The 13,524-nt window shown below is 54.4% G+C and overlaps 1 protein-coding gene across 7 annotated transcripts in view; it reads left to right on the forward strand.

The window, feature by feature from the left end:
- The window catches only part of Slc38a12 (solute carrier family 38 member 12), a 58,706-nt gene that overhangs the window by 40,213 nt on the left and 4,969 nt on the right, over positions 1 to 13,524 (forward strand). For 3 of the 7 annotated variants that reach the window (NM_001191655.1, XM_087572519.1, XM_087572517.1), the window contains 1 exon segment: positions 106 to 199. In NM_001191655.1, coding sequence (NP_001178584.1) covers positions 106 to 199 — 94 coding nt within the window. 7 annotated transcript variants of the gene reach the window in all.

The following is a 13,524-nucleotide window of genomic DNA, read 5'->3' on the forward strand; positions in this document are numbered from 1 at the left end:
CTGTGTTACTACTGGGCCTCAGCTCTGTGCACAGGCCATAGTCCCCTCACAGCCCGCTCTGCGTGTCCACCTCTGTGTACCATCTCACGTTCCTCTCACCCCCAGGCCATCTTCACCGTCCTCCTTGGTCCGTTCACCTTCTTTGATGTCCAGAAGACCAAGTACCTGCAGATCCTGACCTCCCTCATGAGATGGATCGGTGAGTCTGAGAAATCGCCCGGGTCTACCCTTCTCCCCGGCCCCTCCCTCCACCTCTGCAGAGAAGCCAGGCAAACTCCCAGCTGGGACGCAGCGGCTCGGCTCCCTCAGCCTGCCTGGTCCTCTCACCTTTCCAGAGGGCAAGGAGGAGCAGGCGCTCTGTTGCCTTTTACTGCTGGGGAAATTTAGTACCAAAAAAACATGAGTGACTTTTTCCAGGTCACATTGAATGGACAGAACTGGGCTAGGACCTGAACTGCTAATTCTGGTCCAGCCTCTCTCACATGAGCATGCTAGGTCGGGCTGTGCGCCCCCAGGAGGGGACAGGAACACCTAGGATGTGGTGTCTGGCACAGCCATAAAACCCAGGGGTCTGCGGCCCAGTTGCTCTGAACCTTTGACTTATAGACCACCAGAGTGTGAAAAGATGTGCTGCCATCTCTAGTGGCTTCCAGCTGGCTGACACCCCGAGTGACAGCACTCTTGGCCTCAGGTAGACATTGGGGATCTTCCCCCTTAAACTGGTTACCAGCAGGGATGTGTTCACTTCTGCGGTGCCTGCCAGCCAGCCAGCTCCATCCAGGAAGGAGCCAGCTCCATCCGGCTGCTGCTGCTGGATCGAGGGTGATCAGCTGTGGGGCTGCTGTTACCTCTCCTCTGGCCCTGTTGTGCATCTGACTTTCTCAGTATAAAAGCTAAAACGGGGTGGGGGGTGGGGACATACCGCAGCTCAATGCCTGTCTAGTATTCGAGAAGCCTGAGTTTGGTCCCCAGCGCCAAATAAAGACAGATACAGTAGCAGGTACCTGTATTCCAGCACTCAGGAGATAGCAGGAGGAGAAACTGAAGTTCAAGGTCTCACTTAGCTACAAACTAAATCAATTCAAGGACAGCCTTGGCCACATGGGATGGGTCTAGGAGCCTCCACCCCAACCCCTAGCACAGTTTCCAGAGCTGTTTGAGTTGGGCTCCTTCCTCCTAGCCATCCTCCTTAACCCCCGTCAGGACCAGGGCTGCAAACTGCTGCTGATTCCACATCGTGCCTGCTAAGGGCATTCACACTGACAATGTCAGGCTTCTCCTAGCCCCTGCTTCCCCCAGTAGAGAAACCAAGGGTGCCCTGGCTTCCACAGTGGGAGGGCAGGCCATCCTCTCAAATAGCCTGGCTTGCTTCAGCTACAGCAGCATGGGCATGGGACAGCCCCCAACACCTCTCTAATCCAGGAGCCCTAGAGGGCTTGGTGCCTAGAAGTCAGGGTTGACAGGGGTCAGAACACAATCTGTTCCCCTCTCTTATATCTTGTCTCTTGTGAGCACTCCAGCCAGGGTGGTGATGTTTTTGGGGCAGGGTTTGGAGAGGAATGTTCCCTTCCCTCACCTACCTATCTCTCTTGCCCAGTTCCTTTTACTCCCTGCAGCCGGCTGGGTCTGCAAGTCTGGCCTGTCCTGCTAGTCCTTGCCTGTCCAAGGATTCTCTAAGCTCTGGCCTGAAGCTGAGCCCCTGCTCATGTCTTGCCATGCTGGTTTGACACTGAGAGACGGGCAGGAGGGAGTTGAGGCCAGTAGCACATGCTTTGGCCAGATTGATGGAGTTCATAAGGAGACAACAGGCCTGATAGTGATAGCTTAACTTCTATATTTTTTTAACAAAGTCTCCATCTAAAGAGGGAAGCTTGAGCCCAGCATAGTGGCACAAATTTATAAACCTCACACTTAGGAGGAGGTGGCCGGAGGGTCAGAAGTTCAAGGTCAGTCTCAACTACATAGAAAAAGGAGCTACAAAGAGAGAGAGGAGGTAGAGGAGGGAGAGCGTGTAAGGGAGGGAAGAGGCTAGGAGTAAATAAATGTTCTCTCGTAAGTACTAGAACTGGGTGGGGATCGCAGCAGAGCTCCTGTTGCTGCCAAACCCCGATCCTACCATCAACAGCCTTTGCTTCCCTCCGTCCAGTTCCGCTGTCCCCTGGATCTGGACAGGCACTGGCTGTGTTAGGGAGATGGCTCAGTAGGTAAAAAGCACTCTCCATGGGAGCCTGAGAGCCTCTGGTGGCTTCCCCCAGCCCACATAAAAGCTGGACACAGCAACACAGAGGTCTGGGATCCCAGTTCTTATGGGAAGCTGGGGGCTAGAGACAGGATCTCCAGAAACTCAGAGTCTGGGCAGTAGGTGAAGGGACCTTTGGTATCACACTTGCCACCAACATTCACAGGAACAGGCCCAAGTACACGGTGCACAGCACCCAGGGTGGGGGAGAATCTGATGCCTCTGCCCCACTGGCACCTGCATGTAGGTGCACATACTCACATGCAGACAGACAGACAGACAGACAGACAGACAGACACACACGCACACACAATTTGAAATAATAAAGCAAGGCTGGAGAAAGTTGCTTAGCCATTAAAGGCTAAGGTTTACAACTAAAATTTCAAGACTAAACCTTAAAGTAAGGCTGGGCTGTGGTGACACAACACCTTTAAGCCCAACACTTGGGAGGCAAAGGCAGGCAGCTAGATCTCTCTCTCTCAGTTCAAGGCCAGCCTGGTCTACAGAGTAAGTTCTAGGACAGGCAGGGCTACACAGAGAAACCCTATATCCAAAAATAATCAAAATAAAAAAAAGAAATAAAAGAAAGGGAAAGAAGGCTCAAAGCCAGCACCAGGTAGATAAGCAAGTCCCTGACTCAAAGCCACTGTTCCTCCGTGGGAACTGTCACCCCAACCCCACATCCTACAGGGCAGAAAAGTTCCAGGGTCTCCCGGGCCTCCTGGCAGCTCCCGTGTGCTGCAGGCAGGGGGCAGTGGTCCTAAGGGTCTGTGACGGCCACGGGAGCAGAGAGCAACTAGGGAGGATCCTTGCACACACTTGTGCACTTGTCGCTTGCTAGGGACACTGCTGTCTTCACGCCTTTGCCTCTCTTCTCCCTTGGAAATGGGAGATAATCAAATGTCAGGAGTCTCCCCGGCACACTGCTGTGGGTGACAGAGCACAAGGCAGTCATTTTTCTCCATGAGAGACTCAGTCAGACCTTTGAACTTAAAAGGCCGGGCCTCCCAGTGACAGAGCCGCCCAGGAAATGGGAAATTGCTGTTAAGTGAGCTAAACCACAGTGAGCCCGGGGAAGATCCCAGCTGGGGCAGAGGAAGTGCCAGGGCGGCCTGGCTTCTCAGGGAGAAGCCAGCGTTCTCCACCTAACCCCGGGTCTTGCTCTGAGGAGGAGAACCAGGCCACAGAATCCCCCCAGAAGTCCCCAAAGCCACACTAAACAGGCAGGGACCTCAGCCTACCAAACCAAGCCCTGGACATAGAAAGGGAATCTCTCCCCTGAGCCAAGCTCCTCTCCTGGGGAGTTTTCCTAGGACTCCCTTCAGGCAGTGATCTCAGAAGTCCCGCAGAAGCCTCTGCCAAGCTGCCACTCTGCCTGTGAGAAGCAGCAGTGGTTCCGTGTGGCCCCACAAGACCCTCCTCCCCTCCCTCCTTCCCTCCCTCCCTCCCACACTTTGCCAACACCCACCCTCTCTCTCCCCTCTCCCCAAATGAGGGCTGTTCCTTTTCAAGAGCTGAGCAGGGAGCTCAGGGAGGCAGTAAGCTGGCCCGGGTTCCAGAAGACAGGAGAAAGAATGGGCACCAAAAGGACCGGAAAATCGTGAATTAATGTGCTGAGCCGGAAGGTTCTTGTGCTTAATTAAGAATTTGTTCTGCCATCTGTTGAGATGAAGCCGGGGTCGATCTGGGGGCCCCTAGAGTTGTGCCCAGGAGCCTCAGGCGGATTTCTCTGGGGGCTTTTCCTCTGCCCTCCCCTCACTCCGTTAGTAGCCTAAGTCTCCTTGTGTTTCCACCACGGGATTTGAAGGCTTGGATGGCCTTTACAAATAGCCAGTTGTCCAGGGAAATGTCAGAATATCGGTGACAAGCACCAGCATGGATCCATTTCTCATGCCACACCGGCCGATTTGGGGAGCTTTGATTTTTCCTTCTTAATGCATGTGGATGTTTTGTGTACGTATGTGCACTGTGTGAATGCCTGCTTCCAGAGGGTATGAAAAAGCCATCAGATCCTCTGGAACTGCAGTTACAGTTGTTAGAGGCCATGTGGGTGCTAGGACTCAATCCTGGGTCCTCTGCAAAGAGCAATAAGCACCCTTAACTTCTTCAGCCCTGAGGGTACTTGGGTAATAAATGCCTCTAAGATCACAAGGACAGGGAGGGGTCTCTGCTGTCTCCAGGAAGGAAGGTTATCTTCCAGACCAGGTCTTCCAGTTGGCTCTCCCAGGCAGCCATCGCAGACTGACCTTGCTCCCTAAAATGGCCCAATGGCGCCCTCTCCCACTGTGCACTGACCTGTCTTCGGTCCTCTGCAACCCTCTTCTGTACTGTGGCAAGGAAGACACCATAAGACTGAGTAGAAGGTGCTCGTTAGAACCACAATTAGCACCTGCTCAGCACTGAGACAGGGGCATCACCCTCATTGCTGGCACAGTCAGCTGTCCCAGAATGAACCTCAGCCATGTTCAAAAGCAAACTGCAATGCCAGGATCATTGAAGCCATCTCTCCTACCCCCTCGCCACACACCCTGCTGTGGTCCCCACACCCCCAGCCTGTACTCCACCCCCACCGGAGAGAGATGAGCAGGCTCATTCTTGTTGTTGGGCTATGGGGAATTATCTTCAGTCTCAGCCCTTGGGGAGCATCAGGTGGCCCAGGGGCACATGAGTCAGCCAGAACACCATCCTTCATTCCCAAAGGTCTAGCATCCAGGCCTTCAGTCCTGAGCCCTGAGCAACATGACTTAGACCTGTTGGTGGCTCCTTCCTATCCAGCTGGCTGCCCCATGGGAGCTCTCAGGCTAGAAGGGGCCACAACAGCATTATTACTTCAATCCCATTATCCACCCACCCACCCACCCCCAGCTTGTGCACAGATGCCTCCCACTTGGGATCACCAACAGCTGGCTCAGCTCAGGGCACCCCACTGGTGTTATTAAAAACTCGATTCTTTCTAATAAAGGCTGCTGTGGGGCACCGCCGCCCTCCTCTGGGCTGTCATGAACCCTAGGGCCTCCTCCCCTCTGTTTGTGTATTCAGAACTGACACCTCCTGCTCTCCAGCTCCACACTCCCTTCAAAGTGGGTCAGACACCATCCTCGCCAGGCGTCCGTCCGTAGAGGAGCTAGGGCTGTCCTGCCTGGGGAAGTTGCTCAGCCCTGCTCTCCCACCCCACCCCCTACAAGTGGCCCAGATTTGTTCTCTAAGCCAGCAGGCAACTAAGCAGTAACAGCAAACAAGGCCACAGGTCCCCAAGAAGAGGCCTTCACCCGGGAACAGGAGGGCTGTAGTTTCCACCGTCCCCGGGCCTGTAGTTGTCCAAGTGGCGAGTGCCCTCACAAGGGCTGCTGTGATCTGTGGAAGCCAGCAGTCAGGGGTGTTGTAAGCCTGGGCCATCTGTCGCCATGTTGAGTCCCTGTGCAGTTCCTCAACTGCTGTAACCCAGGAGTCCAGAAAAGGCCGTGTCCCCATCTATCTGTATGCAGCAGCCTCTGTCGCTAACACTGTCCTGCCCAGTGGCCACTCTTCAGGATTCTCTGCGGCCCCTCCACAAGTAGAGGGGACCAGATGAGACTGTGGTGGTCTTCATTCTATACGCTGATTTATCTCATCGTACACGCAGAGTTCAGTGTGGAGAGAGGGGCTTGGGGCTTCTGTGGACAGGCCACTGGGATGAAGCAAACATGTCATTAACCTTCCCTAGAGAAGAGCCAGCCATAGGCTGACGATTGCACTGTCAGCCAGCATCAGTCAAGGCCAACCACAGCACTGCGCTGGGCTCCAAGAGAAGGTGGCCAGTCCCTTTCCAGCTTCGCCTCTCAGCAGCTGTACTTGTCCACAGCTCTGATCTGCGTGTATCTCTGCCCACCAGACCAGAACTGCCGATCCACCCACGAGGTGGGTAGGAAGCTACCTGGACATTCCAAGGTGAGGGAAGGCACCTGTAGTCATAAGCATTGTCTGCACAGGGTTGTCCCTTATAGCCACCACCACAGGAGTCCTACAGCCCCAGAACAAATTCTCCTTCAAGCCAGAGGCCTCAAAACCCCCAGGCCCTGGCGTCTGTCACCTTTCCTCCTCTTCCTCAGTCCCCCTGCACTAGCTGGCTACTCTGGAGGAAAGGCCAAGCAGCCTTCAGTGAGGAGGGCAACTGGGCCTGAAGTTTTATGTTTCAATCTCCAGGAAGGAGATTAGCTGGCTCACAGCCAGGCTCCTGACTCTGCCATCCCGTCCCCATGGTCACTAACCAAGCTGCCCCGATGACTCAGGAATGAAAAATGGAGACTGTCTCCCAGGCCACCTGTGTGCGCTGAGCTGGGGGAGGGGGGTGGAAGGATGACAAGGCCAGAACTCCCGCTTTCATACCAGTAGCTTGGCCGCTCTGGAGGCTGAGTGCCCGCTTGCCCTGCATCTTCTACCTCAGGTGGAGAGGGAGCGCTCTGCTCCAAGCCCCTCCAGGAGGAGCTTGCAGCCATGGGTAGAATTAGACCCAAAAGTAGGTGGGGCACATCTTCTGCAAGGCACGGAGACCTGCCCAGCACCAGAAGGAGCCAGCTTGAATTCCCTCCTTTCAGTAGAAAGGGTATCCAGAGTGAGTTGTTATGGCCAAGGTCAACAGAGGCAGGCCATGTCTCTGGAAAAGTCTCACCCAGAACTCCAAAGTTAGTCCCCCCAGAGAACACACAGGAGACCTCTGGCCCCTGCTCAGGTAGATGAGTGACTTCGAGGAAGAATAGACCAACTCATGCATCAAAGAATCTGTGGAGGGGTTGGGGATTTGGCTCAGTGGTAGAGCGCTTGCCTAGGAAGCGCAAGGCCCTGGGTTCAGTCCCCAGCTCCGAAAAAAAGAAATAAAAAAAAAAAAAGAAAAAAGAATCTGTGAAGAGAGAAAACACACACACACACACACACACAAACACACGCGCGTGCGCGCGCTCGTATAGCTTTAACTACTCTAAACGGGGTAAAAGGAGACACCAAGGATCTTTAGAGAGCAGGTATGATCTGACAGCCCCTGGGTCCCCCATCCCACTCCCCTGACCTCCAGAGCCCCTCAAATTAGTTGGTACCAGCACTGGGTATCCAGGACAAGCTCTTATAGTTCCTGGACCAGCAGGGAAGTTGGAACCACTGGAGTGATCCCAGTCTCCTCCTTCACAAGGAGAAAGGTACCCAGTGTGCTGGTTTTGGGAGACACACCCCAGCATGGAAAAGTAAGGCTGTGGGAGGATAAAGAGACAACTCTCTCAGAGACTTCTCTGCTGGTCCCCACCCATGCCAGCCACTGTGCCAGCTGCTTCCTTCTGCTCAGCACTAATCCATCCAATCTTATTAATGTTGTGTGTGTGTGTGTGTGTGTGTGTGTGTGTGTGTGTGTGTGTGTGTGTGTGTGTGTGTGTGTGTGTGTAAGAGAAGGGTAGCCACGGTGGCCTGTTGAGGTCCTTTCTCTCCTTCCACCTTTACTCGGGTTCTAAGTAGTCAGGTTGGGTTTGTCTGCTGGCCCAGCCAGCCAGCCAGGCTTCTAGCTTTTCTATTCATAAAGGCCGTACAGCAAGCTGCTCAGGATTAACAGGTAAAGAGGCACTTGGGCTGAGCCCAGCGTAACCTGAAAGTTTAGACTATAAGATACAGCAGCTTCTCAGGGCAGCACTAGCGCCCCACCCCCACCCTCCAGGCTCCTTCCCTGTGTCAGTCCTATCGGTTAAAGGACAAACGCCAATCACCTGCAGCTGTTTTAGGGCTGGGACACTTCTCACTTCTCAGCCTGAGCTCAAAAGCTCACATTGTCCTGTCCAGTTTCCCGCCCACTCCCCCATGGCTCAGCTGCAAGCAGGACCCACGGCCCCTGTGTCCTGGAGACACAGTGTGGTGGTGAAGGGCAAAGCTGTAGCCAAGCCCCCCCTCCACCAGACCCAGCTCCCTGCCGGAAAACCAGCCAGTCACTGATGCATGCTCACTGGGTCATTCATTATCATTAGTTCTGACGTGTTGATTCTCTGCTTGGAGAAGACAGCCCTGTCCTCCTGACAGCCACAGTGACGGATGGCCACCTCGATGGATGGCTGCCTCTTTGTATGTGCTAAACTGAAACCAGAGCCATGAACACCACTTAGGAAATGGCACAGGCTGAGCTTGTCCCAGAGTGGGTATCTAGGACCAGAAGGGTTGAAGGGGAGAGCGGGGGAGGCTCTTCGGGAAGCATGAAGGAAAATGGCCGCTTGTGGAAAAGGCCCAGGGCCTTGACATTACAGGGACAGTATTTGCTGGAGTCCTCCTTGACCCTTGAGAGCCGTGGTTTCAAGTATCTGCATGCCTCTTAAGCACTCAGAGACTAAGGCAGGACTGTAGCATGTAGTCTGGCCTTAATGGACGTGTGTCCTCCTCATTCACCACAGCTATATTTCCTGTCCTTTTAGGTCCTGCTCTAGGACAGGCTGGTGGCAGGGATGGGTACAGCCTGGTGGCTGAGGTCCCATGCTATATACCAGCCCCCTAGGCCAAACCAGCACCTCTTCTCTGGACAGTCTGGCTGTCATGGCCCAAGGGGACTTAGCCTTCAGCCGTTCACCTTTTCTTCATTCAAGACACTAGGGATTGACTGTACTTGGGCCTTGCACAAGCCAGGCTGCTGCTCTCCCAGCTGATTTCCCCATGCAAATCAGGAGAACTGACAGATGCTTCGTGGCCCCATAGGACTATCCTTGAGTTTGGAGTTGAGAGGTGGCTAACGGGTAAAGAGCACACTCTGCCCTTCCAGAGGAACTGAACTCAGTTCCTAGCCATCCATCTACACTAAGCAGCTCAGACCTGCCCCAAACTCCGGCTCCTGAGGACCTAGCAACCTTCTCCAGCCTCCCCAGCTACCCACGTATATGTGAACACTTGTGAATAAAAATAAATCTTTAAGAATATACTGGACCGGGTCAGGTGTGGTGGCACAGGCCTTTGATCCTAGCACTCAGGAAGCAGAGGCCAGTGGATCTCCGTGTGTTCTAGGTTAGGTCTCGTGTACACAGAGAGTTCCAGGACAGCCAGGGCTGTTTCAAAAAGCCAAATGCATGCTTATAGACATATCTGTGTATCGTTTAGCTGTATATCAGTACGAGAAAATGAATAGTGTTGAATATGGTGGAACACACATGTAATCTCAACGCTTGAAGTGGAGGCAGGGGAGTAAGGAGTTCAAAGCCATCCTCAGCTACATACAAGCTAGAGACCATCCTGGGCTGCACAGTTTGTGTGGTTGCATGCATGTGTGTATGCCAAGGCATGTACAGAGCGGTCAGAGAACAACTTGCAGGAATCAGTTCTCCCCACCCCATGAGCCCCAGAGACTGAGCTCAGGCCGTCAGACTTGGCCACAAGCTCCTTTGCCCACTGAGGTAACTTAGGCCCCTGCTGGCCTAAGCCCTGTGGTTTTGCTGGCACCTTCTAGGAGACACGTGGACATCATTCAGCACGCTCAGAAGTCCCCCCCCCACCACGCCATTTCAGAGCTAGTCTCAAGGAAGAGGGAAATAAAAAAGCCACCAAGAGGGGCTCCATGCCCCACTTTTACAGCCGTGGTGACCCCAGGGAGCAGGCACCAAGACAGTGTCCCAGTTCATGCTGGCCCCACAAGATGCCAGGATCCTGCAAGGAAGGCAAGGTCTTCCTATGTGTGAAGAGGAAAGCAGGAAGCTCCCCCACAGCCCCCGTGGGGGACCCAGCGAGTGCAGATGTCAGCCAGGTCACTTGCTGTGCAGAGAACTGGGGAAGGGGGGAGGGCCTCCCCTCCCCACACCTCCAACGCAAGCTGGCTGTTAGATGGCTGCCCCGGGCTATGTTCCCAGTGCGTGAAGAATGGCCTCTGACAACTCTGCCCTAATGTCAGACTCCTGCCTACCCCACATCTGGCCCCAACAAGTCTGTGCCTCCTCCCATGACTTCACCTGACTAGTAGGTCCCTGGTCACCTTCCCCGCCCTGCTGGCAAAGCGTGGATTCGGGAGGGATGGTGTTTGTTTATTTCGAGGCTCTCAGGAATCAGCGTCCCTCTGTCCTTGGCACATATCCAGGAGGGAGTGGCTTGCCCTTTCTCTCTGCCAAGAAGATGTTCTGAGGTCAGACAGACAGACAGCATTGGTCAGACAGCTCCCACAGGGATTTACCAGGCTCTTGACAACAGAAAGGAGGGAAGAAAGCCACCCAGATGCTGTTGGGCGTCTCTGTGCCGGGTTTGGTTTTGCCCTAACTTCCCGACACAGGGAAGCATGCCGTCTCGAGCTGGCCGGTCAAGGCGCCTGAGCAGCACCTGTTTGGCCTCGGCTCCTCCTCAGATGATGGCTTGCTTTCTGCGCCTGTCCCCTCCCTCCAGGGAGTTAGATGCTGAGGGAGCAAGCTGCACCTCAAGGTGAATCAATACGGCAAGGCCAGCTTGTCGAACTTAGATCAGCTGTCAGAAGTCTGCCTGTAAGCAGCTCATGCCTTCAGGCAGAGTCGGAGACCACGAGCCTGGAAACTGGAAGGGCAGCTGTCTCCTCATCACTGCTTTGTAACGAGTCCTCCTCGCCCTCCCACACCAAAAGCAGGTGTCACAGAGCAGCTAGGACGGTCTTTATTTGCCCCTCTGGCACCGCACCCCCCTGTCCTCTACAAAGGACTTCCACCTTTGAGCTTGGACCATTCTCCGCACGGGGATGCTGTCCTCCTAAGGTGGTCACCATCCAGTTTCTTCTGCTGTCATTGCCTTTGATACCTTCTACCTGTTGGTTCACTCTGGACTCCATGAGGACAAAGCCTGTGCCTGCTCTGTGCACTCCCCCCACCCCCCCCAAGTGACCAGAATAGAGCCAGCGGTCAGCAGACCCTCAGCGAGTCTGTTAGTGAGTGAGTGATAAAGGCCAAGTCTCAGGTTGTACAAAACCGGCACAGTTGTTTCTATAAATAAGAAAAGTCTCCTGCCCCTCTTTATACAAATGATCGGCCCAGGTCCACTATCCCCATGTGACCTTATGCCAAGCTCTCACCAGCCTCCCGAGTCCTCCCCAGCACCTTGATGATGCTTCTCCACACACCCTCGGAGTGTGACTTTTGGTGTGGAAAGCGAGTGCATTGTAGACTTCTCAGAGGTTAGCCTGGATGGAGGAGACACAGGGATACCTGTCACTGCCACCCGGGAGCTGCAGGCTCTGCTCAAGGGCAGACCCCTGCACCTCTGATGGGGACACTCTGGATGCGGGGGGCCACTCGGCATCTCCGTGTCCACCTGTGCCTGCCCTGCAGCTGGTGGTGAGCACTGAGTGTCATCCAGGGTGGCACGACAGTGCCCTCTGTGCCTCCACACTGTCTGTCCCTCACGGCCTGTCATCTTACTTCACCTTGATTTATTAGCAAACATAATGAGTTTTTGGAGCAGCCACCTCCCCAGGGACGGGGCGATCAATCTAGGAGATAGCTGGTGATCTCTGCCGCTCCCCTGGCACCAGGGAAGGCAGGAGGTTCCAGGGACAAAGGAGTCTGGCCCCAGGAGAGTCTCATGGAGTGGTCTTGGGACCTCTGCAGGTCGGAGCCCCCACTTTCTTCCTTCCTCGGTTTCTGTCAGTCGGAGACATCAGTGTTTCTTTTGAACATAACTGGAAGCCAGGTCAACACTCTCCCTTCCCCCTTGTGTTCCCAGGACCAGTGCCTTCTGAGTGTGCCCCAGAAGGTGGGCAGTCGGTGGGACTCCTTTGTTGGACTTGCCTGGGGCTCTCCCTCAGGCCTCTGCACTTCCTCCGCCTCCATGAGTGTTCCCCACCTCTGGCTGGCTTGTGTTCCCTGGAGGCACGGTAGGCCCTTCAGAGTTACTTCATCTCTGCTTAGACATGGGTGCTGTGCCTCTCCCTAACCAGATCCAGCAGCCTTGTATGCTGTCCCCACAGCTGGGGCACTTTTGACAGATAGTGTGGCTAAGGAGAGGAAGGGAAAAAGGGAACACAAATGAGCCTGTCCCCCATCAGGTGATTGTCAAGGAGCTGCTATTGCACAAAGTGACCCTCCGGGACAGATTCAGTAAGTGTGACGGGGAGGGGAAGAGAGTGTGTGTGTGTGTGTGTGTGTGTGTGTGTGTGTGTGTGTGTGTGTGTAATCCCCACATGTCTAGTATGGTCCTTTGTGCATATTCGACAAGCAGTCTACCACTGAGCTCCAACTGCAGCCCTCTTTTTAAAGATAAATATATCTGTCTATGTGAGTATGTACCATGTGTGTGTGCCCAACCGACGTTACAGGCAGTTGTGAGATGGGTGCTGAGATCTGAACTCAGATCCTCTGGAAGAGCAGCAAGTGCTCTTAACCACTACTGAGCCATTTCTCTTGCCACAGACTTTATTTTAAGACAGAACCTCACTTACTTCCCCAGGCTGGCTTTCAACTCCCTGTGTAGCCCAGGCACTGGCTGTGAACTTGCCGTCCTTTTACCTCAGCCTCCCTGAGTAGCTGAGACTCCAGGCCAGCACCGTCAGGCCCAGCTGGGTCACTAATCTCTGCCGTCACATTTAGATATGACTAGTTATGACCGGGCTATCCTGGAAGTTCTGGAAAGGCCTGAGATAAGAAAGCAGCCGGTGGAAGACCATGTTAGAGGATAGATACTAGAGATGTGGAACCCAGCCAGAGTGGTCCAGGCAACCACCCTGAATAAGCAGGCTGTCACCTACTCACAGCTCTTGGGGGGACTTGAGGCTTCCCCCAGAGAACAGAGGAGTAACTAGCACCTGAGGTCAAACCCAGCCGTGAACCAGGAGCATCTCAACAGCCAGCCTCCTGGTCTTGCCTTCTCTCAAGACCCAAGGCCAAGGTCAGGCAACAGACAGCTGCAGGATTTCTCCACTGGCCTCTTTCCAGATTCATGCCGGCCGTGGGCAAGGCCTGGAGCAGGGCCAGGTCCCAGGTAGCATCCCAGCCGTCGGTGGTGGCAAACAACATTTAAATCGTGTCTTGCAATGGCTACTCCCTTGGCTCCCACCCAGTGTCCTCCTCCCTACAGTGGCACAGCTTGCACCACCTGAGCACACATGACACCACTTCCAGCCAGCTGGAGGGTTCCCCACGCCTCAGTACACCAGCAGCTTCCTACACCTCTAGGATGAGCTAGCATCCTGGGGTCAGAGGCTGAGGCCCAGAGAGGAACTAGGTTGATACTTCCCTCCGACTGGCTGGGGCCGGAAAGATTTGTGGTGCCCTGGAGCAGGAGGAGTAGAGGAATTGAGCCACTGTGAGAACTGAAACAAATCATCTTTATTGGCAGTTTTCACGGGCCGTTCT

This window comes from Rattus norvegicus, chromosome 10 (genome assembly GCF_021556685.1).
Source record: "Rattus norvegicus strain SHRSP/BbbUtx chromosome 10, alternate assembly SHRSP_T2T, whole genome shotgun sequence".
Taxonomy (NCBI): Eukaryota; Metazoa; Chordata; class Mammalia; order Rodentia; family Muridae; genus Rattus; species Rattus norvegicus.